The sequence below is a fragment of the Branchiostoma lanceolatum genome, chromosome 16 (assembly GCF_035083965.1).
Source record: "Branchiostoma lanceolatum isolate klBraLanc5 chromosome 16, klBraLanc5.hap2, whole genome shotgun sequence".
NCBI lineage: Eukaryota > Metazoa > Chordata > Leptocardii > Amphioxiformes > Branchiostomatidae > Branchiostoma > Branchiostoma lanceolatum.
Genome location: NC_089737.1, coordinates 16104256 through 16131784, shown reverse-complemented (window position 1 = coordinate 16131784; position 27529 = coordinate 16104256). Strand labels below are relative to the sequence as shown.

The following is a 27529-nucleotide window of genomic DNA, read 5'->3' as shown; positions in this document are numbered from 1 at the left end:
AAAAGTACCCTTCTTGTTCAGGTCTTTGTGTACCCATGTTTACTCTCTAGGTTACATAATACCACCGTATCTATTTAGACAGAGTTACTTAAGTAGGTCTGTGTTGAACAAGTAACAATACCGTGCCTGAACTCTTGATCTTCACGTAATATATCCTGCTGTTTATGTGTCGGCAGTAAATGTTCACCAAAAGAAATACCAGGCTTTGTAATCATTGAGTATAAATGCAAAGAGCAGCCTTTTATTGCAACAATATGCATGTTTTCCTTTATTCTTATCTTCATCAATTTGCATTAGTCATGCCAGAGTTGCTTATGTGATTAAGACAAAAAAAAACTATAATTTTAAATGATATATTTAACGTCAAGACTTTTTGGCAGACTTTATATACATTATTTTCAATCATCACCGAGACAAAATCTTAGATTTTCCGTATAAACACACTTACATATCATCTATCATTTGATGTAATGTAATGTTTGACAATTTTCCAATCGTTACAATAACAAAATTCGAATCCTTTTCGACTGTTGATAGGTAACATTAATTTCTCCGAATAAACATACTTATGATCATACTTATTCTTATGTGTCTTACCATGTATCATTTAATATAACGTTTGGCCACTGTCGCCTTATCTTTTCTTTATTTCTGATTTATTACTGAAATTATTACTTATTGGGTGTTCTTGACTGTTTATTAGTCATTGGTTATAAAGGCATGTGCTCCAGCCTGGTCTGGGCAGATAGCTGTCACAGTAGCTGTGGTGTTGATATTGAGCCGATCTGAGGAAAATTAAGAATTCTGGATACAAGGTTCCTTTCAATGTAAGAATGGCCGAAGATAGCTAATGCGTTTATGATTTTTCTATGATAAAGGCATGTCCCCCTCGCTGGTCCGGACAGATAGCTGTGACCGTAGCTGTGGTGTCGATGTTGCTGAACACGGCGCCGCGGTCGGGTACAGACCCGGCACTCTTCCCCCTCCTGTAGCAGCACCAGAGGGGAACAAACACGGCGGAGGCGAGGAGGACCCCGAGCAATATTCCGGGCAGGAATCCGGTCAGGAACACCTGCAAAAAAAAGAGAGAAAACTGTAAGAATGTTTTGGATACTACTCCAGACCTGTGTATAACTATTGAAGCTGTCTTGGTTTTTACTTGGTTTAGTTGTGCCTCTTTGTTTTTCGTTTCCGTTTTCTATCTGTTTTTGTAATGTCTTTCTAAATAAACCAATGAACATAGAAAACAAACGAATGTCTTGGAGATCTATACTCTAACCTAGTCTCCGTCCCTATTGTAGCTTCTGAGTCTCTTCCGTTCTCTCCGAAAATGAAAGAAAGAAGTACGATAGCGATGGATACCAGACTGTAACCTCTCTCTGCTAATCAATTTCGTTTACATCAATAATTGTAATCCATACAACCCTAGATGCTGTGTTGTTTTGTCAACAGAGCTAGCCATTCATGGCGGCCACATGCTATTTGTGCAGCCTTTACTCTCGAAGCAGAGGTTCTTGGGGAGGATTCCTAGGTCGAGCAAAACCGTAGCATATGATAAGGAGGTCACAATCTTCCCAACAAACTCTGCTTGAAGAGTATGCAACCAAACCTCTGAATAGAAAAAAGACAAATGAATGAACATAGAGACTATTAGACGGATAAAGATGATAATAGAGATGAGTAGATAGATACCTGCACGGGGAACCCGCCAGAAGAAGCCCCGGTGTAGCCCTCCGTCCTGCCCGGCTGACCGTGAGAGTTGCGGGGAGGAGTTGTTGCAGCAGGGGCCGGTGGCGGCGGGGTGTCCGCCACTCCCAGCCAGTGAGCAGTCACGACAACGTCAGCAGCTTCGTGAGGTCTCTGCGTGTTCAGCGTCTCCGGGGTAACATCATCCGGGGAGCCTGTTGCTGCCTCCTCCCCACAGATCAGATCTTCAGGGTTCACATCGTGCAGCAAGCTCTTACCTTGCAGGTTAGCAGGGCTGGCGCAGGTGATGGTATACTCAAACGTGTAGAAACCTGTCAGTCTTTCCTTGAAGGGGAGCATCCTGCAGTCGCACTGCCAGGGGTTCTGGTCAATGGAAACGTACCGCAAGGAGGCCAGGATGTCAAACGCCGCGAGCGGGAGGGTTTTGATTCGGTTATATTCCATCTGAGGGTTCAAGATTCAAGATGTCTTTCATTATTGGTTCGTTGCAGTTAAACAAACTGAATCGAGGGGGTTTGTGCCAGTAGCAGTCCAGTCGGCATGCAATCATTTAACACGTATTTGAAAACCAAAAGAACAGTAGACAATATCATTTCACAAAATATGTTGCTAAAATTCACATAAGGCAGAGAATACTAGTAACCATACTGCTTTAACAATCGTGTCAGATGAAGATATACCTGAAGATCAGATAGCGCTGAAATGCTCAGATTTCCAAAACCCTCGACGGGAAAGGCGTTGATTTGGTTGTGCGACAGATCCAGTACCTGGAAGGGGGGGGGGGGGGGGGGGGGGGTGAAGAAAAACGTCAAAAAAAGCCAGTGGGAATGACCCCTGTAACAATATGTAACTGTGTATTCTCTTGAGAGGTAATCTGTGTTGGTAGAAGTCGTTCTGAATCAAAGTCGAAAGTTTGGGTAAGTCCAATTTTTGCGTTGGCAATTACAACTTTGATTCAGAATGTAACTGTGCATATTTGTGAAATTGCAAATATGTGTTAATGTGCTATGTATTGATGTATGTTTGAATAAAGATATTAAAATGAAATAAAAAAATATCCCGTACCTGCAGAACAGACATATCCAGTCCAAACATGTCCGCTGGAACGCTGATGATCCTGTTGTTGGAGAACATCAGTGTATTGAGCAGCGGAGTGTTGTTGAAGGTGGGAGACTCCACGTTCTGGATGCTGTTGAAGCGCAGATCCATGTACTCCAGACTGTCCAGGCCAATAAACATGTCGGCTCGGAGACTGGCTAGCCGGTTGGCGGCCAGGTGTAGCGATGTGAGGCTGCTGAGGTTGTAGAACGCTCGGCTGTTGATTGTGGAGATGTGGTTGGTCCGGAGATCTAGGGCTTGCAGGTTGTAGTACCTATAATCAACATACAACAACAAGAATTGTATGGACAAATTCCTGCCTTATCATTCTACATCTACCAGGAACTGGCGTACCTGGAATTAACAAAAGGTTTGGTAGCTGCATCTGAGATCTGGTCTTCTCCTCTCAACCGTGGTAAGCGGAACTCTGTCACGTAAAGGAGCAAAGATGTCCGAATTGTATGAATTCGAACCTTTCCTTTCTTATGTGCTAACATCAGTGACAGGGGTGCCTAACGGTATACCTAGTACAATGCAATTTCATTATTCATGCCAAATTAGCAATCTTAGCGGTCTTAAACAGTTTATTTAACAATGTTAGATATACTCACATAATAGTCACGTTTACGAATAACATTGCTAAGGAAACAAATAGAATTGCACAATATTCACCATAGCAAAAATCCATATCTAAAACTAACGAAAACTGTCTGCCACCCAGAGCGTTTGTGCCTGAGTTTAGGAATAGGCTAGATACTGCAGTACCTTGCGAAGTCGGGCGGGTTTACTGTCGTGATGGCGTTACTGGTCAGGTCCAGCCGGGCGACGTGAGTCGGGAGGAACTGCGGGACTCTGCTGAACCCCAGCCCGGAGCACGGACACGCGTAGTCATCGCACCTGTCCGCACAGGCATCGGCTGGTCCGGACTCCTTCAGGACGATCAGTGCAAGAACCAGCAACCTCTTCATTTGGACGGTCATGCTGTCCGCTGTACAACAGGAAGGACATACATAACTATTAGCAGCATGAAAAGTTAAAGGGACTCTGCTGAACCCCAGCCAGGAGCACGGACACGAGTAGTCATCGCACCGGTCTGCGCAGGCCGTGGCTGGTTCGGATTCCTTCAGGACGATCAGTGCAAAAACCAGCAACCTCTTTGTCCTGGAGAACATGTTTCCTGCACAATAGAAATGAGACACAATGTTATGAGGATTGTTATAAGGAACCGCACACCAGCCCGGAGCAGAGACATGCGTAGTCATCGCACCTGTCAGCACAGGCTGTAGCTGTTCCGGCTTCCTTCAGGAGAATCAGAAGAATCAGAATAAAAACCAGCAACCTCTTCATTTGGGCGGCCATGTTGACAGTAGATACATTCCTGTAAGAAACAATACAAACGTTACTTAAGCAACTGGATATATGTAACAAATATTTTTAGGCTTTGGCTGGTCCGGATTCCTTCAGGACGATCAGCAGAAGGACCAACAGCCTATTCATCCGGGAGGCCATGTTGCCTGCTGTACAACAGGAATGACATATATAACCATTAGCAACATTCAGAATACATAAAAAGTTATTGGCACTCTGCTGAAGCCGAGCCAGGAACAGGGGCACGCGTAATCATCGCATCTATCTGCATAGGCTGCGCTTGGTCCGGATTCCTTCAGAACGATCAGCAGAAGAACAAGAGGCCTCTTCGTCCGGGAGGCCATTTTTCTATACAAATGAGAAGACTCCTATCATTGACCATTTAGATGACTCATGCATCAATTATGCAAATCGGGCCCATCGTTCCTATGCGTAACATTTACAATACAAAGGTTACTCTTTCGACAAGCAACAGGATAAACAGGATAAGTACTTACCAGAATTAAATATTTTTGTGTGTTCTACAAGCAATATTAGCAACATTCACATGTTACTCAAGCAACTGGCCAGCTATATAGACTTTGTAAACATAAAAAAAGTTTATCCAGTTCCTTAAATTGAGTGAGTTTTGTATTATGAATGTTGCCTATCGGAATTTATCTACTTTGATACTCTACTTTCAATATCATGTGAATGCCAAACCTTCATAAAAGTATGAGCAATCTTGTTAATGTGTATTTTTTAAACATTACTTGTAAACAACATTGATGTGCAATTCCAATTACTGCTGTGCTGCAACTGATAACGTTACATTGTATTTCCAAATGACATGATAGAATATATTTGATATGCCTTTACTGTATTTACATGCTATAAGTACAGAAATGTATCTTGCAAAACAACATTGATATCATATGTAACGTTATCCGATCCAAAGAGCTGTGAGATGAAATATGCATATGTAATATAGCGCATATTAAAATCTATGTGTAAGTTGAGGACTCCCCTAGCTTTCTCAGAAATGTACTCGGTGCATGACAATTGTGACTAATCCTGTAAAAGGCAGTGTAAGACGGCGGCAGGCAGCCCAGTACAGTTGAGACTGTTACTCCCTTACCACATCCTTAAATGACTAATCTTGAATCATGACTCAATCTGGGAGAAGATGTTGAGACACGTATCAAATGAGGAACACAGTATGTTAGACAAGACAGCCCGGCTAGATGAATAGAGGGAACATGTGAGTGTTTCTCGGCCAAGACAAAAACTGGAGGCTGTCTTCACTTTCCATAAAGAAACCCTCTCTGCTATTCCCTACACCTTCAAGCACAGAAATGTATCTTGCTTCGGAGAAACAAGATAGCTTGAGTTTATGTGTAATATTATCCCACCCAAAGAGCTGTGAGATGAAATATGCATGAGCTACATAACTAACATCACTCGCCACGTAAGCAGCAAGCTACATAAACAAAAGGACGAAATTTGATAACAAGAACCTTAACAGCTATAAATGTAAGAATTGAATCCGCTTATTTGCATAACTGATTTGTCAAGGGATTTTATGCAATAATAAGGAGTAGTCCATTAACCCTAGGGGACAAAATGAGCGGCACTGAGGGGGGAGGGGGTTGTTGTCGTTACTGGGATGGCACTTGAAGGAAGCACACACATTTTGTGTCAAATTCACTCACTCCCAGGTTATACAAAATATAACATATGAATTCATTTAGCATTATCATCAGTTTATTTACACATATTGAGTGCAAAGGATGGCAAACTTAGCAAAAAAAATGGCAATTCTATTCTTCTGTATCCTACCACAGCAAATGACAATGGAGTCGCAACAGCTTTTTCAAAACACAAAGGACAATAACAGTTCCTATGGAGTTGTCTTACCATAGAAACTTCCCATACTCGATTTACATTTGAATGACATTTGCATACAATCCATAAGAGTTAGTGACTTTGACACGTTCAACCTGTTTTTCCTGTTGCCATTGGCATTATTTTATGCGAATAGCAGGAGTATGCGAAAATGGCTAATGCAATTATGCCATTTTATTTATAATGGAGTGAATGGGAAATGGTTTGGGTTTTCATAATTTTATGCATATCCCCGAAGTATGCTATTAACAGTAATGCAAATAGCTGGATTCTACTGTACATAAAAACGGGGTATAAACGCAAGATATTGTGAAAGGTTACGAAAAGACAAGTGTTGACTGTATGGTCCCGTCCCGTGTACTATTATCAGGTAAAATACTATTGCTCATGTAAGGGGTTCTGTCATATTCTTCTGACGATATGTGTTTACAACAAAAATAGGGCATTTTTAGACAGTTGGGACATGCCGTACAACACCCAGCTGTCGTGTGACGAAACGTTTTGTCGTAGATCGTTGACAAAGGTCGGTCTTGACTACAATAACAACAAAAATCGTACCAAGAAGGTGGCTGCAACTTAACATTTGACTCATCCAATCCAACCCCTCCCCCTGCCCACCCCCAAACTACGCTGTGAGCACCTGGGGGCGTAACTCCGGTAACTAGGATAGAAGGAAGGACACTTACAGAGAGACTTGGATCTTCTTGTGAATCCTAAGGTGATCATTAAGAAGCTCCAGCTGTCTAGTCTCACCTCCTATGGACGTGACCGCGATCTAACATTTGACTAGCACAAACCAGCCGTGCCCCCCTCCCCTGCCGTTCGTGTCTATCCACACCCTGTACAAACGCATGGGGCGTGACTAATGTAGCCACCACTATGCCTTCTTAAAGGCCCACTATGTAGGATTTTGGCCCAAAAATTGAAAATATTCTTGTGAACAAATCTTAATGTTAATAGCAGGTACTGAAATGTACAACCCCTTTTCAGCATATTTTCTTCATTATTTCGTCTATTTTGGGTGTTTGTGAACTGTACAAAAACAAAACAAAACAAAAACTCCCGGACACCACCTCAATAGTAGATAAACAACAACATCCCAGTGCACTGGAGGACCCCCATGGTGGTCTAATCACTTAGGCACACTTTAGACTGCCAGATGTCATGAAGCTCTTCTTCTTTGGAAACACTCATATTTTTTTCCAAGAGGGTAGAATACAACTATTAATTTATTCTAGAGAGTCTAGTTTTAAGGGTATCAATAAAGTGTGGTTATTTGCCTTTCAAAACTGCAAGAACTCTGGTAAGGATGATTTTTTACAGAAACTGGTGAACTGTAAACAGGCACCCCACTGGGCGATCAGCCTGATAAGAAGTACAGAAGCCATGTGTGGCCATGTGTTAGTTTCACACTGTGTGTTGTTTTGGATGGAGGATAACAGTTTTTTAAAGTTGTTTGTATGGTGCAGTAATGTTGTAACCTCCCTTCCTGAATATCGGTAAGCAATTCTATAGAGTTGATAAAGCTTGCTATGCAAAGAAACAGTAGGAAAATCTTCTTTCTGTATTGGTCTAAAACTACATAGTGGGTCTTTAAGGGGGTACGGATCGTAGATTCCGGCATAAAAGGGAATGATTTGCCAGAGAGTTAGTCCACGGGGTGGTTAGCATTTCCCCTTCCCTCTGTCGGGTGGCCAACTCCCCTGGCCAATTATTCTCCGAGCTCCATAACAGCCAGCGACCCGCCCCGCGTTGTTAGTCTGCTAGAAACTCAGGCACGAAAACGAGAAGGAAGGACACTCACAGATAGACCTGGATCTTCTTATCAAGAATCCAAAGGTGGTCCTTAAAGAGTGTCCGCTGTCTCAGTGTCTCACCTGCTTCGAGACAGGTACGGTTAGACTGCGCCCGTCACACCTGAACACACCTGCGTGGTTACCTTTGTGCAGGTGTTGTTTACCTGCCACACAGGTACATGCCACAAGTCCGGCTTTTCACGCGATGTAACCTGAGAAGATCTGAGAAGGTCAGGTATAAGGCTCCTTTACTCGGCGTAAGACGGTCCCAAGATGATTTATAAGACGTCTACGATTGAGAGAAACACGTAGTGAGAACAGTACAGCTTAAAGAAAGGCACGAGAATGCCCTGTAGTCTGTCGTGGCATATGGTTGGGTCATTGACCTTGATGACTCATTCGCTCGTGATGCAAGCGCTACTGGTGAACAAAAGGGCAGGGTATAGAGTGACCGGGTTGAGGTCGCTGAACGCAGTATTTATGTAGTTTGTACGTGCGTGCGAGACATTCTTGAGCAGTTGGTAGAGATCCTTACAGGCAGGCATGAACTTTGCACTATGGCGTAAGAATAAGAATATGATCGTGCACGTGGGAATTGAATGTTAAAATTGCCCCTTACCTCCCTTAAAGCTACCTTCAGTCGGTGTATAAATTCGCCTGTGAATTGCAACTACCTTCGGCCATGAGACGGCTTCAGTTTATTTTATCTTCTTGGGGTTGAATTGAATTGATCTTTATTTACACAACCTGCAGGCTTTAACCAGCCTGAATTTTGTTGCATTTACATGTTGGCTCCATTAAGAAAATTGCTTTCAAAACCGCAAACGTAACATTTTTCCATTACATGGCATTTTTGATCATATACGTATGCACATAAATTCTTCGTTAACGTCTTTTAAAATCTTCAATGTAGTGCGTACTGCCTACATGTAAGGTTATATCGATTCATCAATATTTGTACAGAATATGCGTGTCAAAACTATATAACATGTCGTCAGGAGATCAGAACTCGGTCCAATGGTCTAGTCAGGTGTTTAGCAGCTGTACAAGATATGGTATCGGGGAGTTTTTGTATGGCTTTCTGTTGTCAACAGCAACTAAGTAAAGTCATCTACGCATGTCAAGGACGACCTCTAGCGATTTGATGTATTTCTGCGACTGCTAACTTTGGTTATTCCTGCAATGATGTTTTCAGCCGTTGGGTGGCGCGTTTGAGCCATGAGTGCAGGATGAACCAACCTCAAGTTTGTTTAATAAAGATACGCCGAGGAAAAGATATAAAGGCTCTTTGTATGAATTCATTTGCGCCATGTTGGACTAACGTTACATCGTCTAAAAAGATAAGCTCATTTCCATGAATTGCATCGAGAAACGTCGACGTGTGTAAGCTTTATCATAATGACAAGAAAATCTTATACGTTATCTATACACTTTTATTAAAGGCCCTTTTTCATGTTTTATTCGGTAGGGAAGTAGTTTTCCTGCTTTACCATGCATGACACGCTCAACACATGGTATCAAGCGTGCTTTAGATTTTAAATTTCGCGCCTGCAACCACCTCTCGTGTCTTCTCGCGATAGGCGGCGAGAGTGGCGGCGTCATGGCGGAAGTTGGCTCATTTGGGACTTCTCAGTCGCCAGGAGTGGTGGTGTTTGTTCTAGGAGGGGACACAAACCGGCTGTGGACATACCTTACCGCTCCTGCTGCAGAAAACGGACAGAAATGCCGCTTCTACAACTGAAGCCATTGCCAGCGACTGTCGCTTATTGTATTTTCGTGCAGCAGTAGTTTTCACCAACTACAGTTCCGCCCCCTTCAAGTTTCCTGGTCGTTTTGTGGATCTGAGTTCGCTAAAAACTGCTTGTCACCCATCGGTAAGTCTGGTACATTTATACACTTGTAGGTGAACATGTCTTGTACAAGCCACACTCCAGAAATAAGACATCCCTTGCTTGTTTATGTGTAAACTGAAACCTTTTTGTAGAAGTCTCAAAGGATCGGCTTTCATTCTTGGAAGTTCCCAGGCGGGGTCATTCAGAGTTCACTGTTCGGAGAGGAAGTCACGATTTAATGCTGAACACCGGTGGGGATTACTTAAGGGTCTTTTGTGTTCAGGCACGAGTCTTAAGGGCTACCTGTCCGCACAGGTGAGTTTACAGGTGGGTTTACAGGTACATCTGGGCGCTGAGAAGGGTTTTGTTGGGGTTTTATGGTGGCGTTTGGTTCAAGTTTAACGTTAGTAGTGTGATTGTGAGGTTTTTGACCGTCAGAGTTGAACTTTGGAAAAGTGTTGAACAGAGTCGCAATGTCACGTACTCAGCTAGAGGAAATGACATGGTCGCCTTTGAAAATTGATTTTTGTCCGACAGGTCATTTTATTTGACAGCTAGCTGTAATTGGCCTTTGGTGGTATGATGGTGGTGGTGGATTCAATATTGTTTAGTCATTATTGAAGGTTCAATTATGTGAAGTCGATGTAAGAAAAAAATACTGGACCATCCACATAAACCCACCGCGACAGTCGGTTGAAGAGGAGACAGATAAGGAGCGGTCTTAACTGGAAGAACATCACACCTGACCATAAACTCTACTCTATATATATTAAGCAAACAAGATTGTTTAAATGCCTAAGTTATCATTAAGAGTTGCCACCAACTTGTATTCATTTTATGGTTCAAGTCGCTGACTGAAGCACAATAGTTATAACGTTAAATCTCTTGGTTTAACACTCCAACCTCCCAGACTCCCGACATGTACGTACCATCCGGACATTAGAGTTAGACCCGCTGACTTCAGGCTTCTAAATGTGGTTCTGCTTTCAGCTGTCGTGAGTGCAAATGTGATTTTGAAAGGCCCAACTTTTCCCTTTATCCCACATATTGGTAGTCACTGGCCTGTCACTATAAATCCCCCCCATGTTGACCGACCCTGTCTGAGGGGGACATATTTACCTCTCACATCATCAGGCTTCTAAATAATGTAGTTCAGCGTTCAGTTAGGAATACTTCAAGCTCCCTTTTATCCCACATATTGGTAGTTACTGACCTGTCACTATAAATCCCCTGTATATTGACCCACCCTGTGTAAGGGGGGACATATTTACCTTGCACTGTACACTACCAGTTACCTGTAAAACTCTGGTGACTGCCATGTCTCAAGTTACAACCTGGGTAAATATTTTTCATTTTCCGTCCATATAGAATTGGAGCAGTGCAGGTACTAGTACTGTGTATCTGATCATTCTGATATCTGTACCTTAAACCAACACAAGTCCGTTACAGCGTATAAAATTCAGATTTTTCTTCGCTTTTCTAAATCCTTGTGACCTCCAGCATGCATGGAAGATGATGTGTGTCTTTAGTTTAACAGTTTCTAACTTGTAGAATCTTTTTTTGATAGAATGGAAATGAAATGAAAATGTTAGTGTTGCAGAAAGAAACTGCTGGAAATTATAATCTTGTAATGTCAGTTACCTCGAATGTTGCAGGTGTGCAGAAAAAAGTATACTATAAATGTCATAAAGTTTGAAGACTCGCAGTAATTTAATTTTGCGGGAAGGAGAAAATGGAGTGTTCATTGTTTTAACTTAAGCTCACGATTGCACTATAGTCACATATTTAACAGTCATGGAAACGAAAATGTTGTGGTGGCGAAGCGGTCGATGTGAAAAGCGCTAAACATTATCAAAAGCGCCACAAAAATTTCAAGAATAACCGTATTTCAATCCCTGCCATTGTTACTATTTTAAGAACAATGAGAATCCATTCTGTGAGTTGTAATCTGACCCTTTATCTCAGGAACCTTCGGAACATCCTGAACTCTTCCTGCTGGACCAACCACCCAGTTGGGGGCGGGAAGTGGGGGGGGGGGTTGTTTCCTAATTGCAATTAGGAGAGCCAAATATTTCAATGTACACAGCTATATATTGTTCTATGAAATAAGGAACCCTTCGATTTAGATACATCAAATGTCCTTGGATACATCAAGGAGGTTATACTAGGCATTGGATACATGTGTCCCAAGCCTGTTGCCATGTAACTTCACATGTATATTACATTACACTTACAATAGTCACAGGGCTGCAAATTGTAAAGTTAGTAGGAAAGCTAAAAGTACAGCAAAGTACTGTTAGGTCTTCTAGTTCTACAACTATACATTACATGTATGTCATACATGTACAACTAAACAAATGAAAGAGAGTTGTGCAGATTTTTCTGAATCCTACACATAACTCAAGAAGCTGTGGATGAATCCTAATGATATTTGGTAGGTGGGTAGGAGTTGGGAAAACATTTAGGGTTAAGGTCGATAATGCGCCTCCTAGGGACTTTCTAATGTACTGCAGCTTAACGTCTGGTTTTGATACGTCGACATGCTATGGTCATGCTATTTGAGTGGTTACATATATAATCCTGTGGTACAGAGACGAAGTGGTGTAGATATCAGGCAAGTTTTTTATGAATTGAAAAGGATAGAAAATGATCATTTGTGCAGAAAAAAGCATTTCAAGCCCTGAATGAGGGCCTGCATGCCCCTTTTACGTAGAGCGTAATCGGCTGTTTTAATTTTACGTAGAGCGTTGCCGACCACTCCATAATTTAGCGTAGAGCGTAGGGAGGCTTTTCTGAATTTAGCGTAGAGCGTAGGGAGGCTTTCTGAATTTAGCGTATTACGTAGCCGGCCCTCCGAATTTAGCGTAGAGCGTTGTCGGGACACCCCCCCCTCCCATGCAGGCCCTCGTTTAGGGGATGGGCAAGGCCCTTCTGAATGGCAGGCCCCAAAGTGCATGTATCTCTATTAGTCTAACTCTTACCCCATAGCCTGAACAGCCATCTGAATTAGCACGAAAGGCGGTGAATCAACCCGTAACAAACATCGCCGTATTTCCCCAACTGTCACTGCGGCTGGCACCAGGCCCGACGAGGGATGCTCTGATTGGCTGATCTCTCTCTCACGACCTTCAGATGCACTCAGGGCGACACTTCACTTCAACATATCAGGTTACATTACAGTAACAGTTTGTTTGGAATGGTCTATCTACACTTGGACTTGGAGGGGGTTAAGGAAAAAACTTTCTTATGACTTGTAACAAGTTTTAACATTTTAAGAAATGACTTTCAAAATTTCATATAAAATCTGTAAATTTGTATCTGATTGTATTTTTAATGTTTGTGCCCAGGGTCATCTGAAAAGCAGATCTGTATATCTGAGATGTCCCCTGGTAAAATAAATAAAATTGAATTGACATTGATATCATCAGTTTGACTTTTATGACTTTTAGACTTCCAGAGTGGACTATTCAAGTTACAGGTTCTTGCAAATGTTTAATTTATAATTAAACTTTAAAGGTTAATTTTGCCTCTTTAAGTTTTGATAGTTTGGTCCGTTGAAACAATCTGTTGTTTTTCTTGCTGACGGGGGGAAAAGTTTCCAACTTTGGTGTCTAGTTCTGCATGGGGAGTAGAACAGGTCAGGAATAGGATGATGGATCTGTTATTGTCCTGTTTTTGTACCAATGTTCTCTTGTTCTTAATCCTAGAAATATTTGGATAAGGTTGGAAGGGGTGCAAGTTGCAACACCTGCAACGAAAAACATTGTGCAAGTTTATACAAAATGTAGGTGGCAGTGATAATGATGATGATTCTTGCGGTTTGCTACCCTTTATTGAAAAATACAAACCATGAGAAGCATAGTGTATAGATTTAGATGTTGATGTCTGTATTGTTGCTGAATAAGTCGGACTGTTAAAGGTTGGGATGTGTGCCAGCAAGGAGGTTTAATCCTTGGTGCCAGTTACAATTATAAAGAACTTATTATAAGAAGTTAAAAGAACAAGCAAGTTTGTTTTCAAGTCTAGTGAATGGTTTGTTGTGCCACAGGTCAGAGGTCAAGTGCTCTTTGCAGCAGTTCTATTTTCATGGAGGTCAGGTGGCAATGACCTTGGCATTGAAGCCGCTGGTTTGTTTTCATAAAGGTCACAGATTTCTGCACAGAACGTTTTACAGTATTGACTCAGTACCTGTTGATATATGGAATGAGTTATAAAGTTAGTAGCATTAATCTACTGAAACATAGCTTCAGGGTGCCATGCTATTTAGTGAATACTGGGGCGCCCATATTTTGGTGGTGCCCAAGCTTAAGTTATTTTCTATTGAGGTGAAGTGTCATGCTTTTCATGGGTAGCTAATTGTGAAATGCAAGTTGCACTTTTAGCCTAGCACTTAAATTTTGGGGCACACCCGACTCTTTCCAATGAGTGTGTTGAGTTCTTTAACATGCAAATTTTACCTGTTCCGCACGTTTGTGTGTGCTTGCCAAAGCCGCAGTCCCCAACACGGCATGTGAGGTTTACTGTAATATACAGTCATGTACAAATACTACAAGGTATTTTTTTCTATCCAGACGATGTAGTATGATTCAGATTTATAGCTTGTCATCGCCCGGTATGTTGGTATGTGTCTGGCGGAAACAGTTGCTGAGACTTGTGATTGGTTGTTCGACAGCTGCGTATTGGTGCTGCCATACTGGTAGTTCACAGCCACTGTATACATGTACATGTATGTGAGCATATTAAATAACAGCATATTTAAGGAACGAGAACACTTAAGTTTGCAGCCACTGTGAGCAGCTAATAACAGCTTATTAAAGGAAATAGAACACATTCTAAAACCTCTTGTGCAAAACGTATCCTGTCTTTCAAAAACTGGAATGTACAAGAAATGAACAAGTGAAAATAGCAGCTAATAACAGCATATTCACCTTTTTAAGGAACCAGAACAGATTCTAAAAAAATCTCCATGAATAATTCTATTCATGCAAATGACTTGCACATGTGCATACTATATGCTTGGTCATGAACACCTTTATGTACCTTACATGTTGCAATATTGACAGTCCTATAATTTTCCAATTAGATGAATTATGGTATCTTGCATTGATTATGCAAATTAGGAATTTATTTGCATAATTGGTATCTGTTGATGCTCCACTTTCCATAAACTACATAGGTTACATGTATTTGAGTCTGATAATGGAAAACACTGCAAATATAGATAATCCTCATTAGCTATACAAATTAAGTAACAATTAGCATAATTTGCACTTCATTATGTATATCTCTCTCTAAGCTACCTGCATACTAAGTATCATATTGACAGTCCTATTATTTTCCAATTAGATGAGATATGGTGCTTTTCATTAATTATGCAAATTAGGAATCTATTTGCATAATTGGTACCTGTTGATGATCCACTTTCCACAAACTACATATGTTACATGTATTTGAGTCTGATAATGGAAAACACTGTAAATATAGATTTTCCTCGTTAGATATGCAAATTAAGTCCCAATTAGCATAATTTGTACTTCATTTTGTACATCTCTATCTAAGCTACCTACATACTAAATATCATGGAAATCCGTTGTTCATTTGTTCAGTTATTCTCCATAGAAGGTTTTCACAAAAACGCCCTTGCAGTTCCAGAGAAAGCTGCTAGGGGGCCCAAACCTACACCACTTCTTTATTACATCACAGGCTATCTGCCACCCAAAAATCAAGACCACAGCACGTCCAGGTCAAAAGATACAAAAATTGAAGTTCTGCTGCAGTACCAAGGTCACATACCAGGGGGCCCAAAATCGACCTTGACCTTCGGCTTCACAACACCCGCCCAGATACCAAATATCATCGTAATCCATCCAGAGGTTCTTGAGTTATGCTGACTACAATAGTCCGGAAACACAAACACAAACACACACACACACACACACAGACACACCAAAAACAATATCTCCATTTTTCATGGAGATAACAATGTGACTGGACAAAGTATCAAGAACTGGAATGTAGAAGAAATGAACAAGTCACTTCCTTCCAAGGGTAAAGAAACAATTGTTTTGACCATACACGTACTGTGAGCTTTGAGCCTCTGCAAGTGTCAAACAGTGTGTATACAGGAACTGGGACGCACTTAGAGCCTGAGATAAGGTGGACAAGTTGTCCCGTCCTTCAGACCGAGAGTGGCCGACCGTCGGTGGGTTGTTGACTTGGGCTGGGTGGCCAGAGTGTTTTGCTTGTGTTTTAGATTAGAACATCGATGTCTTTAACTTTTTAAGACTCTGTGTCTTGTGTGCGGATCTTACAACATTTTCCAGGTACATTTTCCTTAGTAGGAGGTAAGGCTCTAACCATCACCGTTAATAACTTATGCATTATCACATTGCATTAGACAACATTAGTGTCATAAGGCAACCTTTAGCAGTGAAGGGTTAAACTTTTAGTAATTATGCTGATATAGGTTTTCATTCAAGGTTTTACCTAATAGCATGCAAGATTTTAATCAGTTTCTTGGTATTTAGTTAAGACAAAGAAGATACCCACTGGAACATATACAGGTTCTTTTTCTATGCAAGATTTCAATCAATTTTCTAACACATTAAAGATAAGACAAAGAAGGTACATTAATCACACTGTTTAATGACAAATAAGCTCTATTTTTACCCACCGAAATCGTAGGACAGCCCCCTGGCTCTGTTATGTACATACTTGAAGCTGTGTACATATACTGTTACTCTCACCTCTCAAATAAACGTACCGGTACGTTTATTTTTTTTCGCCTATAGTTCCACCCGGTACGTTCTTATTCTAGACGGTACGTTTATTATTTTTTGAAAAATTGAGGCTTTGCAAACCAGGAATCCCTCTAAAATCGTAAGTTAAGGTTTATCTGCCCATATTTCCCCGGTATTTTTGCTCGTAATTCGCTATTTTTCGGCCTACCGGCGTTGATTTTCTCGCCGCTTTGACGGCCTTGTGAAAAGTATCCTGGCGGCACTCGTAACATATCGGTCGATATCGCTATGACGCTACAAAGTAAACCGGAAAAAAAGACGCGACATTGACATTTTAAAATACAATTTTCATATAAATAACTTTGATAGTCTCTGTTTATATCGTAAACCAAAGCACGCTGATCAAAAACGTGTGGAGTAGGGTGCACGCCTGCACGGGGAATAATAATTTCCTGACCACTATATCCGTAGTATCGGCAGCGCGGCGGAAGAATTATTTGTTCGCAGAAGACATGTAACACGTTAAAACAACAATCATTACTTAACTTCCCTTGTACATGTAATATGTGTTTTGAGGCCACAAAATCTCTAAAATGGCAGAAATATGTCCGATATGATTCGGTAAACAACAGCGCGAAATACGCGAAACATGGCCGCCACTCTCAGGCATGGCGACAGTAAAACTAGCAGCATATTGCGTAGTGCGGATACCGATCTTTAACATGATACCGTAAACGCATGGAAATATTATATTTTTTGGGCAACGATAGACACACAAGGCCATATTTATTTTCAGAGGGTTCATCTTTTTAAATAATCGTAAGATTTTCCCAATTTAGGCGGTTCATCGCGGGTTTCTAGTGTCAACACGTAATGGGTAACTTCTTAGTATGTGCGGTCTGTGACGTTGAGCTACTTTTACAGTCGATCTCTGTTCAATATTGTGGGATTTACCGCGGGAACTCGAAATCCGAGCGTCTCACTTTGTTTTCGACGCTATGGAGCAAAAGTTTATAGACATATTTCTTTTGTGGAAGGACTGTGTTCATATTTGTGTTTTTTTGTGGTTGATGTCTTTAGAAAATATGATCAGGTACATTTAACTGATGATTTTTGTTATATGTCACTGATTGTCAGTCATAATAAAATGATATAATAATTTTCTTTGATCACTTGCTTCAAGTTCCAAGTAGAAAAAGCATGTATCATGTACATTTTCACTTGTTGAATTTGAAAGCACCGTGGCCCCCGGTCAGGGGTCATAGCGGGGAACCTATGCCCAATTTTTCAATATTACTATTATATTTTACGAAGAGGCGAGGAAGATCATCATGATTTGAACAAGCTATGGATAGTTATTCTGTTCAATATCTATATACTTAATAGGTATGGCATAATTGACTAAATATAAGTTACCTACCTGCTTATTATGTTATTTCCCTCTGACAGTGACAGTTGTACATGCATGGACACAGTTTACCTAGCCTCGACTGTCGATTTTTGAAATTTTCCGGGGGGTACTTTTATTCCAGGGGGTACTTATATTACATTTTGAAGATTTGTCCGGGGGGTACTTCTATTCCAGGGGGTACTTCTATTTGAGAGGTTAGAGTAATCAGATCCCACCTGCATTAAGTAATATACACAGGGTAAAGGTAAGATGGAACAAATAACTTCTTATCCGACTTAAGCATAGATATTTGATTAGGTCTGGAGATTGCCACACTTATCAATCTTGTTTGTTCTTAATCTTAGACTTGAAAAGATGTCAACAATAAAACAGAGTCAGAGGGGAAAGTCTGTACCTTGGTACACACAGTTTCAGGGAGGGAATATAGTTCAAGTGATTCCGATGCAATTTTTCCTCCCAGACCTCTTTTATAATCCTTTTGTTCTTATAATCTTAAGGCCACACCATTTTAATTTCTTGGTTAACCGTATAAATGATAAACGGAATTTTAGAAAATATTCTAGATTGGAAAATCAACAGGAAAACAGAATCTCAGAGGAGAGTCAGACTCTGTACTTTGGTGCACACAATTTCAGGGTGGGAACAGGGTCAGGTGCAAGTTTTCACCCCAGCCTTCTGTTTTCATGATTTTTTTTTCTGCTAAGGCTGCACCAAGTAATTTTTATGGATGACGTCCGCGCGCGCATTGATTTTGGTCTGTTCCCAGAAAAAAAACAAAAATATCCGCTTCCTGCAACTATGACCAAATAGTAAGATTAACGTAAAACTCGTCACGCGAAATGCATAGATAAACACATGTGCCGTATAACGGTGGTGTACATACGCACCACGGTCAAAATACCAGAAGTAGTACTAGTAAGCAAGATGGCGTTGAATTCCACAGAGCATGTGGGTTCGGTCGCTAAATATGTGAGCATAAAAGTGAAAAAGGGCGGCAACGTCGTTGTTGATCGGTACGCTCCCGATGTCGGTCAGGGAGAGCTGACGTTCGCGCAACTGTACGAGAGACTTGTAGGGGTGAGTGAGTTTCGGCCGTACAATTTTAAGCAAGTCTTGTCAAGATCAGCTACAGTGAATTTCTTCTGCAATGGCGAGAAGATTGGGAGAGGCGTTGAAGTTTACTCCTGCCTGCAGGTGGGGCAGGCAACTAAGCAGTTTGAGTGTTTCATCGGCATGGAGGTCGACAAGACAGCTGCCACAACTGAAGCTCATAGGCCCAAGTCTGTTTTTGAGGTATGAAAAGTTCTGTTCTTTAGTCTGTTTTGGATCAAGTACCATGTACGAAAAAATATAATCTGGGAAGGGGGAGTGTAAGATGATTGCATTCATGTATTCTGCATGGATAATGATCATTTATTCTTTTCTGATAATTGTTGGGGAAATGTGTGTTTGTGTGTTTTTTCTATCATTTTTGGTCCATATTTGGCGCTTGAATAATTGCTATTATTCATTAGGATTTCTAAAGCATTGGTAGAAATGTAGTAATGCATGCGAAGAGTTAATCAATGGGATATGGAAAGAAACAGGACAGGACGACAACTGCTGTTCAACTTCAACTGATTTATTCAAATTTTAGCTGTTTTCATGATGAATAAAAGAATTATTAGTTATTACACTGTGTTCTCTCATTCAATTTGTGTCCTAAGATGTGTCGTCGACTATCATATTTCAAATCTAGGCATCTTGTTTTTTTTCGGCCCTTCTTGTTTTTTTTCGCGCTCTCGCATTAGATTTAGGGTCTCCAAAGGACGTCATCCGTAAAAATTACTTGGTGCAGCCTAAAATAAAAATAAATCTGTTAACCAAGAAATTAAATTGGTGTGGCCTGAGCCCTTTTTCTTACTTTAAAATATCAGAGAACCCAGGAAGCAAAATTTGTACAGGTGTTTGCCAAAGACTTATTTCTGTCACTCTGTATTCAACATAGAAACAAAATAGTCGTCTTAAAAAAGAGATCAGAAGACGTTTTGCACCAAACTCTTTGGACTGAAGTGAACAAAGATCAACAGGTAGCTGTCTTGTTTTGACAATTCTCCAGAGCCACTTGAGATGGAGATTTATAAGACACTGTTGTGGTCCGGCAGTAGTTTTATGGAACACACACACCACAAGTGTTTGCAGTCCTTCAGTTCATTGTGGACAGTACTAGTCCTAGTGTTTTCCACATAAAAGTGGTCCGAGATATCAACATAGCCTGACTATGCATAACGCTTCTACCAGCCCTCCCACTGGTTATAATAGTAGACTAAGCGGCTCTTATAGTACTGGACAGTGAGGTAGGAAAATATTTCTTAGAGCTTGCAATTGGTTATAAAAACTATATCATGATCTAATACTGTAAATTAGACGTAGACGTGTTCACGGGGTTTTATGTTCTCGGTTTTCGCGGTGAACTCTTCATCGCAAACTTAAAACTGCCGCAGACATTTTTGCCCACCAATGACTGTTGCGCTACTATTGTTTCAAACTTTTGTTTCTCCCAACCGTGAAATAAAAACCACGCAAACTTAACTGCATTTACAGAGTAGTAGTAGCTGTCAGGTACCATCAGTCAGAAGTGTTTGTGAACAGTTGATGTTACTCAGGGATTTATGTTCTCGGTTTTTGCGGTGAACTCTTTATCGCAAACTTAAAACCGCCGCAGAAATTTTTGCCCACCAATGACTGTAGTGTACTATTGTTTCAAACTTTTGTTTCTCCTAACCGTGAAATAAAAACCACGCAAACTTAATTGCATTTACAAAGTAGTACTACTGTAGCTGTCAGGTCACCATCAGTGAGAAGTGTTTGTGAACGTTTGATGTTACTCAGCACATTGTCGTATTGCTGACGTAAGTGATAGTAATATAACCCTCAGGGTGAAACATTTGATCAGACACTTGACTACAGGTCTGCAGCACTAATTACCCTGATTTATGGTCGTTAGTGTAACGACCTCAGAAGAGTCGTCACACCACTTTTTTTACAGCTCAGAAGTGTTTGGTTTCCACTCGGCTGGGTGGAAGTCATTTCGGAAGTTTGGTTCAAGACTAATGCCTTAGATCTTAAGACCAAGAGTTTCTTGTAGTTGAAAGATGGTCCCAGCTGCTAAGTAAGGTGTTAGATGTCCCCGTACAAGGTTTAAGGAGGTATGTACAATGCATGTAGGTGTGAAGGTTTGTGTGTTTTGTTGCTTGTCTCTTTCAATATGCATGTTTTGTTTTCTCTTAGCCCACGACATACATGTATTCTAACTTCAAGTCTAAGGGGTTCATGATAGAACATTATATATCAGTCCCACAAAAATCTGAAGTTTAGCAAAATGATACTTTTTATGGCTATACTAGCTTAAGAATAAGATGGTGATCCCAGTTCAGAAGTTGTGTGTGTAAGTTTCAGATGTCATCATCAAGGTTTGAACGTTTATTTTCTTTTTCCTCAATCCCAGCTGCCTGTCGAAATCTGAAGTTTAGCACATAAGGTACATTTTGCATTTTAATGTTTTGTTTTGTGTGTCTAGATTTAGATTTAGTATTCACTGGTCATGAATGGCTATGTGTAATGAATTAATCTGTGTCTGGGGGGGAGGGGGAGGGAGGAGAGGGAGAGAGAGGTTGTTTTGAGAGACAGTTAGCTAGACTCTGGACAGTGTGAGTGGTAGATGTTTTGAGGGACAGTTGGCTACCTTCAGTCGCTGATGGTGATGCTATCACTGTAGCTATTAGGAGAGTGAGGGGTTACGTTGAGGGACAGTCAGCTACCTCCTGTTCGTGATACTGCATGAGATCTAGAGTGTGATGTTTTGGAGGGACACTGTTCTATAGCTACTTCCCGTCCCTAATGGCTACCTCTGTCCCTGATACTATAGGAGAGTGCAGGTTGTTTTGAGGGACAAACAGCTACCTCTGTCCCTGATACTATAGGAGAGTGCAGGTTGTTTTGAGGGACACTGTGCTACCTCCTGTCCGTGATCCTGTCCATGTGTTGTGATAAGGAGGCTGAGCCGATAAGAAAGTTTGTAAGCAGGCCTGCCCGGGTTTACCTCTGACAGTTCAATCTCTCTCCCTATCTCACTGTGTAAATCTTGTGAAAAGGGCACCTAGATTGGTATTTGAAAATAGTCAACTATGTATATTGTGATGGTGCCTACTCTTACCTCTCAAATAAACGTACCGGTACGTTTATTTTTTTTCGCCTATAGTTCCACCCGGTACGTTCTTATTCTAGAAGGTACGTTTATTATTTTTTGAAAATTGAGGCTTTGCAAACCAGGAATCCCACTAAAATCGTAAGTTAAGGTTTTTCTGCCCATATTTCCCCGGTATTTTTGCTCGTAATTCGCTATTTTTCGGCCTACCGGCGTTGATTTTCTCGCCGCTTTGACGGCCTTGTGAAAAGTATCCTGGTGGCACTCGTAACATATCGGTCGATATCGCTATGAGCCGGTCCGCTATGACGCTACAAAGTAAACCGGAAAATAAGACGCGACATTGACATTCTAAAATACAATTTTCATACAAATAACTTTGATAGTCTCTGTTTACATCGTAAACCAAAGCACGCTGATCAAAAACGTGTGGAGTAGAGTGCACGCCTGCACGGGGAATAATAATTTCCTGACCACTATATCCGTAGTATCGGCAGCGCGGCGGAATAATTATTTGTTCGCAGAAGACATGTAACACGTTAAAACAGTAATCATAACTTAACTTCCCTTGTGATATGTGTTTTGAGGCCACAAAATCTGTAAAACGGCAGAAATATGTCCGATATGATTCGGTAAACAACAGCGCGAAATCGCGAAACATGGCCGCCACTCTCAGGCATGGCGACAGTAAAACTAGCAGCATATTGCGTAGTGCGGATACCGATCTTTAAAATGATACCGTAAACGCATGGAAATATTATATTTTTTGGGCAACGATAGACACACAGTGCCATATTTATTTTCAGAGGGTTCACTTTTTTAAACAATCGTAAGATTTTCCCAATTTAGGCGGTTCATCGCGGGTTTCTAGTGTCAACAGGTAATGGGTAACTTCTTAGTATGTGCGGTCTGTGACGTTGAGCTACTTTTACAGTCGATCTCTGTTCAATATTGTGGGATTTACCGCGGGAACTCGAAATCCGAACGTCTCACTTTGTTTTCGACGCTATGGAGCAAAAGTTTATAGACATATTTCTTTTGTGGAAGGACTGTGTTCATATTTTTTGTGGTTGATGTCTTTAGAAAATATGATCAGGTACATTTAACTTAAGTACTCTGATAATTTTTGTTATATGTCACTGATTGTCAGTCATAATAAAATGATATAACAATTTTCTTTGATCACTTGTTTCAAGTTCCAAGTAGAAAAAGCATGTATCATGTACATTTTCACTTGTTGAATTTGAAAGCACCGTGGCCCCCGGTTAGGGGTCATAGCGGGGAACCTATGCCCAATTTTTCAATATTACTATTATATTTTACGAACAGGCGAGGAAGATCATCATGATTTGAACAAGCTATGGACAGTTGTTCTCTGTTCTGTTCAATATCTATATACTTAATAGGTATGGCATAATTGACTAAATATAAGTTACCTACCTGCTTATTATCTTATTTCCCTCTGACAGTGACAGTTGTACATGTATGGACACAGTTTACCTAGCCTCGACTGTCGATTTTTGAAATTTTCCGGGGGGTACTTTTATTCCAGGGGGTACTTATATTACATTTTGAAAATTTGTCCAGGGGGTACTTCTATTCCAGGGGGTACTTCTATTTGAGAGGTGAGAGTACCTCCATTCCTATAGTCCTTGGGCCACACAACCACAGAACACTACAGTATAAGGCTAGTCAACTATAGCTTAATATAAATAGTAGTGCTGGTAAGTGGAGTGTGTGTGTGATGAAAAGCTTGTTGTAATGTTAGATTCTCTTTGAAATAATTAGAATGGTCCATACCAAGTTATTTCAGATTTCAGTTCACCATGTATATAAAGTTATTTATCTCGAATCTGACAACCAACCAGTTAAGTTGTTGTGGCCTAACAACAACCCAGCTGCAAATGATCATGACAGTCCCAGTACTACAGTACACCCCCCACACATACATACAGTGCAGTTTGACAGGTACGGAATGAGTCACACATTAATGTTGACTTTCCTCACGCCTCACAAGTTGTCTGCAAATACGAGTCTATTCTGAATTATTCACCGTGGGGTCGGTGCGCCAGGTCAGAGGTGAAAGGTTGAGAGGTCGGCAGAGCATATGGGAAGTGTGGAAGGTAGGGGTGAGCAGTTAGTCATCTATTGATGCTTTTTATAATGGCCTGTAGTGCATGATGGCTCCTAACGGCTTGTGCTTGATGTTGATGTACAATTGAGCCTACTACGAGTAGAGGTGTTTCGAGATTTGTTCTTCTTTACAACTGAATTGTGGAGTGGAACTTCCTTGTTCTTTGTTTTCCTGTTGTGGCTGATGGCACATGGGCAGCAGGCTTGGTGTTTCTGTTATCGGTTTGGCATTAATTGGACGAATATGTTGAAGGGCTATCGAGTGTTTCACATATGTAAGATCAAATATGGTAGGGACAGACAGTTCAAAACCTTCAAATAAAGCTGTAAAAACCCAAAGTGGCAAGTATGCCGCTCCCGGGATTAGAACCCGCGCCAATCCCGATCCGCGCGGCTTCGGAAATCAATGCGCTAACCACTAGGCTAAAAGGGCAGGACCAGTTAGACTGGTCAGTTAGTGGAGGTTGATCCCCACTGTTACAAAGCTGCAAATTTGAATAAATTTCCAGTTTATTATCATTACGCTTGTAGATGACATGTTCCAGGTATATGAATTACTTTGAGTTGGTTGTTGTTTTGTTCTGGTGTCCAGAACAAGTCTAGATCTGTCCCTGACCTGAGTAGAAGTCTGTCCCAGTGCACTGTGACAGGCCGTTCTGGCGCTGGTGCTGTTTACAAACACCTTTATCTCTTACAGTTCAGCTGCCTGGATCGTGTCAGGGGGACAGGGTGTTTGGGAACATCATTCTGTACTGTCACTTTAATTTTGTCTCTAAGTCTAATTTGCATATGTTTTGTAGGTGTATAATTTACTATAAAAGTAGTTACAGGTAGCTAAGACAAATTCTAACTTGAAGTCTATTATATTAGTAATCTTTCTTTTAATCAAATACTCAACGTCATACTGTATATGTCACTAATTTGCCTCTACTCTTTAGTTCAGAGTTTAGAAACAGTTACTTTGTTTCAGAAAGTTAAAGAGACTTACTTTAGACTTCGCTTGAATTTGTCACTAACTTGCATTTATTTTTGCAGGTGTTTAGAAACAGTTCCAAGAGGCTAATAAAGAGACTTGGAGTAAACCAGTAGTCATGAGTGCTGCACAGAGGACCCACATGGACTGGTCTCCCCCAGAACTGCAGGACTCCAAGCAACCAACAGAACACTTAGGTCTACAGAACTGTCAGCATTCCAAACCTCACCCGTCGTCACGGAAACACGTTCTATCTGCTCCCCCCAGTCCGGCCGGTATCCACGGAGTTTACAACTACAGAACCTCGCCTCACTACAGACAGAATGGCACAGAGCAACACAGAATACACCAACGGCCGAGTCCAACAGAACATCTCTACACGGTCAGACCAAACTCTATGCAGAATCACGTTGCTATGCAACCAACTCTGCCACACAGAAGTACAGACTACCACCATCACAGTGCCTTAAACATGCTCTACGCCCAGGTACAGAACTCCGTAGAACAGCACTACGCTTTGCAGAACTCCAACTCTATAGAGCCTCCCCGGCAACCATTTCCCGTAGAACCGCTGGTTGCCATGACGCAGGGTTCTGTGGTGGTAGAGCCGGCATACACCCAGACCAGCTCATCGCGGTCGAGCACGCCGCTGTCGTCCAAACCTGGTTCCCCCGAGCAACCAACCATAGAACAGTTCCAGAACAGAATCTTCGCGGACCAACTCCAGAACCCGAGGCTCGTGCCGTTGCGTAGCGAGGACGTGAAGCTGGCGTTACCGCCGAAGATGGCGGTTATGCCGGACCTGGACGACTTCTCGGATTACCAGTGTGCGGTGTGCGGGGACCACGCATCCGGGTACCACTACGGAGCGCTGAGCTGTGAGGGGTGCAAAGGTAAACAAACAAACAAACAAACAAACAAACAAACAAACAAGTAAACAATACATTACACATTGTACGATGCTGCAGGTAGCAGTGGGCTTATAATTGTACGGACTATAGTTTGCTTAAGAATTGAAAGCTTTACTACAATGTCTAGCACTTTTGTCTGTAGATTTTAGGTATCACTATGGCGTTGCAGGCAGTAGTCATACTAGCGCTCTATCGGTGTGATTTGCTCAATAGTTGCACTGTGCTATTTGCGTTTTTGCTGAAAACCTGCAGTTTCATGTTAACCATTGGTGGATTTCCTGATCAGTTATACGTAACATGCAAACCCAACATTAGTCAATTAAACCACCCAATAATTCTTTATCCTTAACTCTCATAACTTAAAATGTACGGTATAGTTTATAATTAGTATAGAAGCAGGCTCCTGTACCTGTGTTGTGACAAATGCAATGTAAAAAGTGTTTGTTGGACACTGTGACCAGCAGATGCACAGTAAATCTGTCCTGTGGGTTTTACAACACTTAAACACACCCTGCTAGCCTGTACAGCATGTCCCCATGTGTGTGCCGCAGTGTTGTTATAAAGGATTACACAAGTCACGCACCACAGATATAAACACACATCAGGCCCTACTGGGAGTGCAGATATGGGAAGGGTTCGCAAAATTGTTTTTATACATGAGTAAGCTACAATTTAAACTGTCAGTCCTCCCTAGCCCTGTCTGAAACTTGCATTTTGAATTCAGTTTGTACACGTATATATACATGTCAAATGTGTGTATGTATGTGTGTAATGTTCTTTATGGTCCTGTTTTATGGTTAAGCTGCTGCCCTTTTCGATGTTGTAACATTGGCTAAGTAAGTGCTCCCTCCTTTCCCCTTTTTTTGTATTTCTCTTAAATGTCTTCAGATATAATTGGGTATGAGTACATGTGACAATAACAGGTTGCAGTGATTTGAGTATTAAAACTGTTGTGAGTGACAGATTGAGGAAATTGTGACAACTGTATAAATGATAAGCAACAATCAGTTTGCATTCAGTGTTCTTTCCCCTGCTGGGTCCTTTCAGTTGTTCGACCACACATAGATAAATATTCAGACCGTATAAGTGTAAGATTCAACATCTGTCATAATCTTTTTTAGATAAAAATCTTACATTTTGAAGGTTACCTCCAGAATTCAAAGAAACCCAAACCGAATAGTTTCAGGCTGATGTGTGTGTGTGTGTGTGTGTGTGTGTGTGTGTTTTCCGTTGTGAAACTTGAATCCCAGTTTGCTGACGTGTGCTGTACAAAACAGTCATGACTCATAGCTGCTATTTCCCCTGTCATGGCTGTGTGGAAAGACCAGGAACAGTTGGACAGAGAAGATAGGTGAAGGGAAGGTCTTCTGTTATATCAGGGAGTCAATAATGATAATGATAATAAAATTGAATTTTATTGCTCAACAATCGTACAATGTATGGCATTGACTTAACAATACTACAAGGCTATAATCTATCCTACAATTCTA

At 41.2% G+C, this 27529-nt stretch overlaps 2 protein-coding genes across 3 annotated transcripts in view; one reads left to right on the top strand and one right to left on the bottom strand.

The window, feature by feature from the left end:
• Positions 1 to 214: 214 nt before the first annotated feature.
• LOC136421568 (SLIT and NTRK-like protein 2) lies at positions 215 to 8248 on the bottom strand. Of its 2 annotated transcripts, none has more exons than XM_066408989.1 (6): positions 7862 to 8248; positions 3571 to 3793; positions 2773 to 3079; positions 2388 to 2474; positions 1693 to 2151; positions 215 to 1072 (listed from the first exon to the last, which is right to left on the bottom strand). In XM_066408989.1, exons 2-6 carry the CDS (start codon positions 3783 to 3785, stop codon positions 857 to 859), a joined length of 1284 nt encoding a protein of 427 aa, XP_066265086.1. In that variant the 5' UTR covers positions 3786 to 3793; positions 7862 to 8248; the 3' UTR covers positions 215 to 856. The 2 variants fall into 2 exon arrangements, with proteins under 2 accessions (XP_066265086.1, XP_066265085.1); XM_066408988.1 differs by lacking the exon at positions 7862 to 8248 and adding an exon at positions 6744 to 6895.
• A 1206-nt stretch (positions 8249 to 9454) lies between these two features.
• The window catches only part of LOC136421529 (oxysterols receptor LXR-alpha-like), a 36112-nt gene continuing 18037 nt past the window's right edge, over positions 9455 to 27529 (top strand). The window contains exons 1-2 of the mRNA XM_066408855.1: positions 9455 to 9727; positions 25191 to 26021. Coding sequence (XP_066264952.1) covers positions 25247 to 26021 — 775 coding nt within the window. The 5' untranslated portion in view covers positions 9455 to 9727; positions 25191 to 25246. The remainder of the gene's footprint in view (positions 9728 to 25190; positions 26022 to 27529) is intronic.

Coding starts and splice junctions, on each gene's coding strand:
- LOC136421568 (XM_066408988.1), bottom strand. CDS start 6,783: ATGATCACCTTAGGATTCACAAGAAGATCCAAGTCTCTCT. Junction 2,475..2,772: donor TGGATATGTCTGTTCTGCAG/GTACGGGATATT, acceptor CCCCCCTTCCAG/GTACTGGATCTGTCGCACAA. Junction 1,073..1,692: donor CTGGCGGGTTCCCCGTGCAG/GTATCTATCTAC, acceptor TTTTTTTTGCAG/GTGTTCCTGACCGGATTCCT.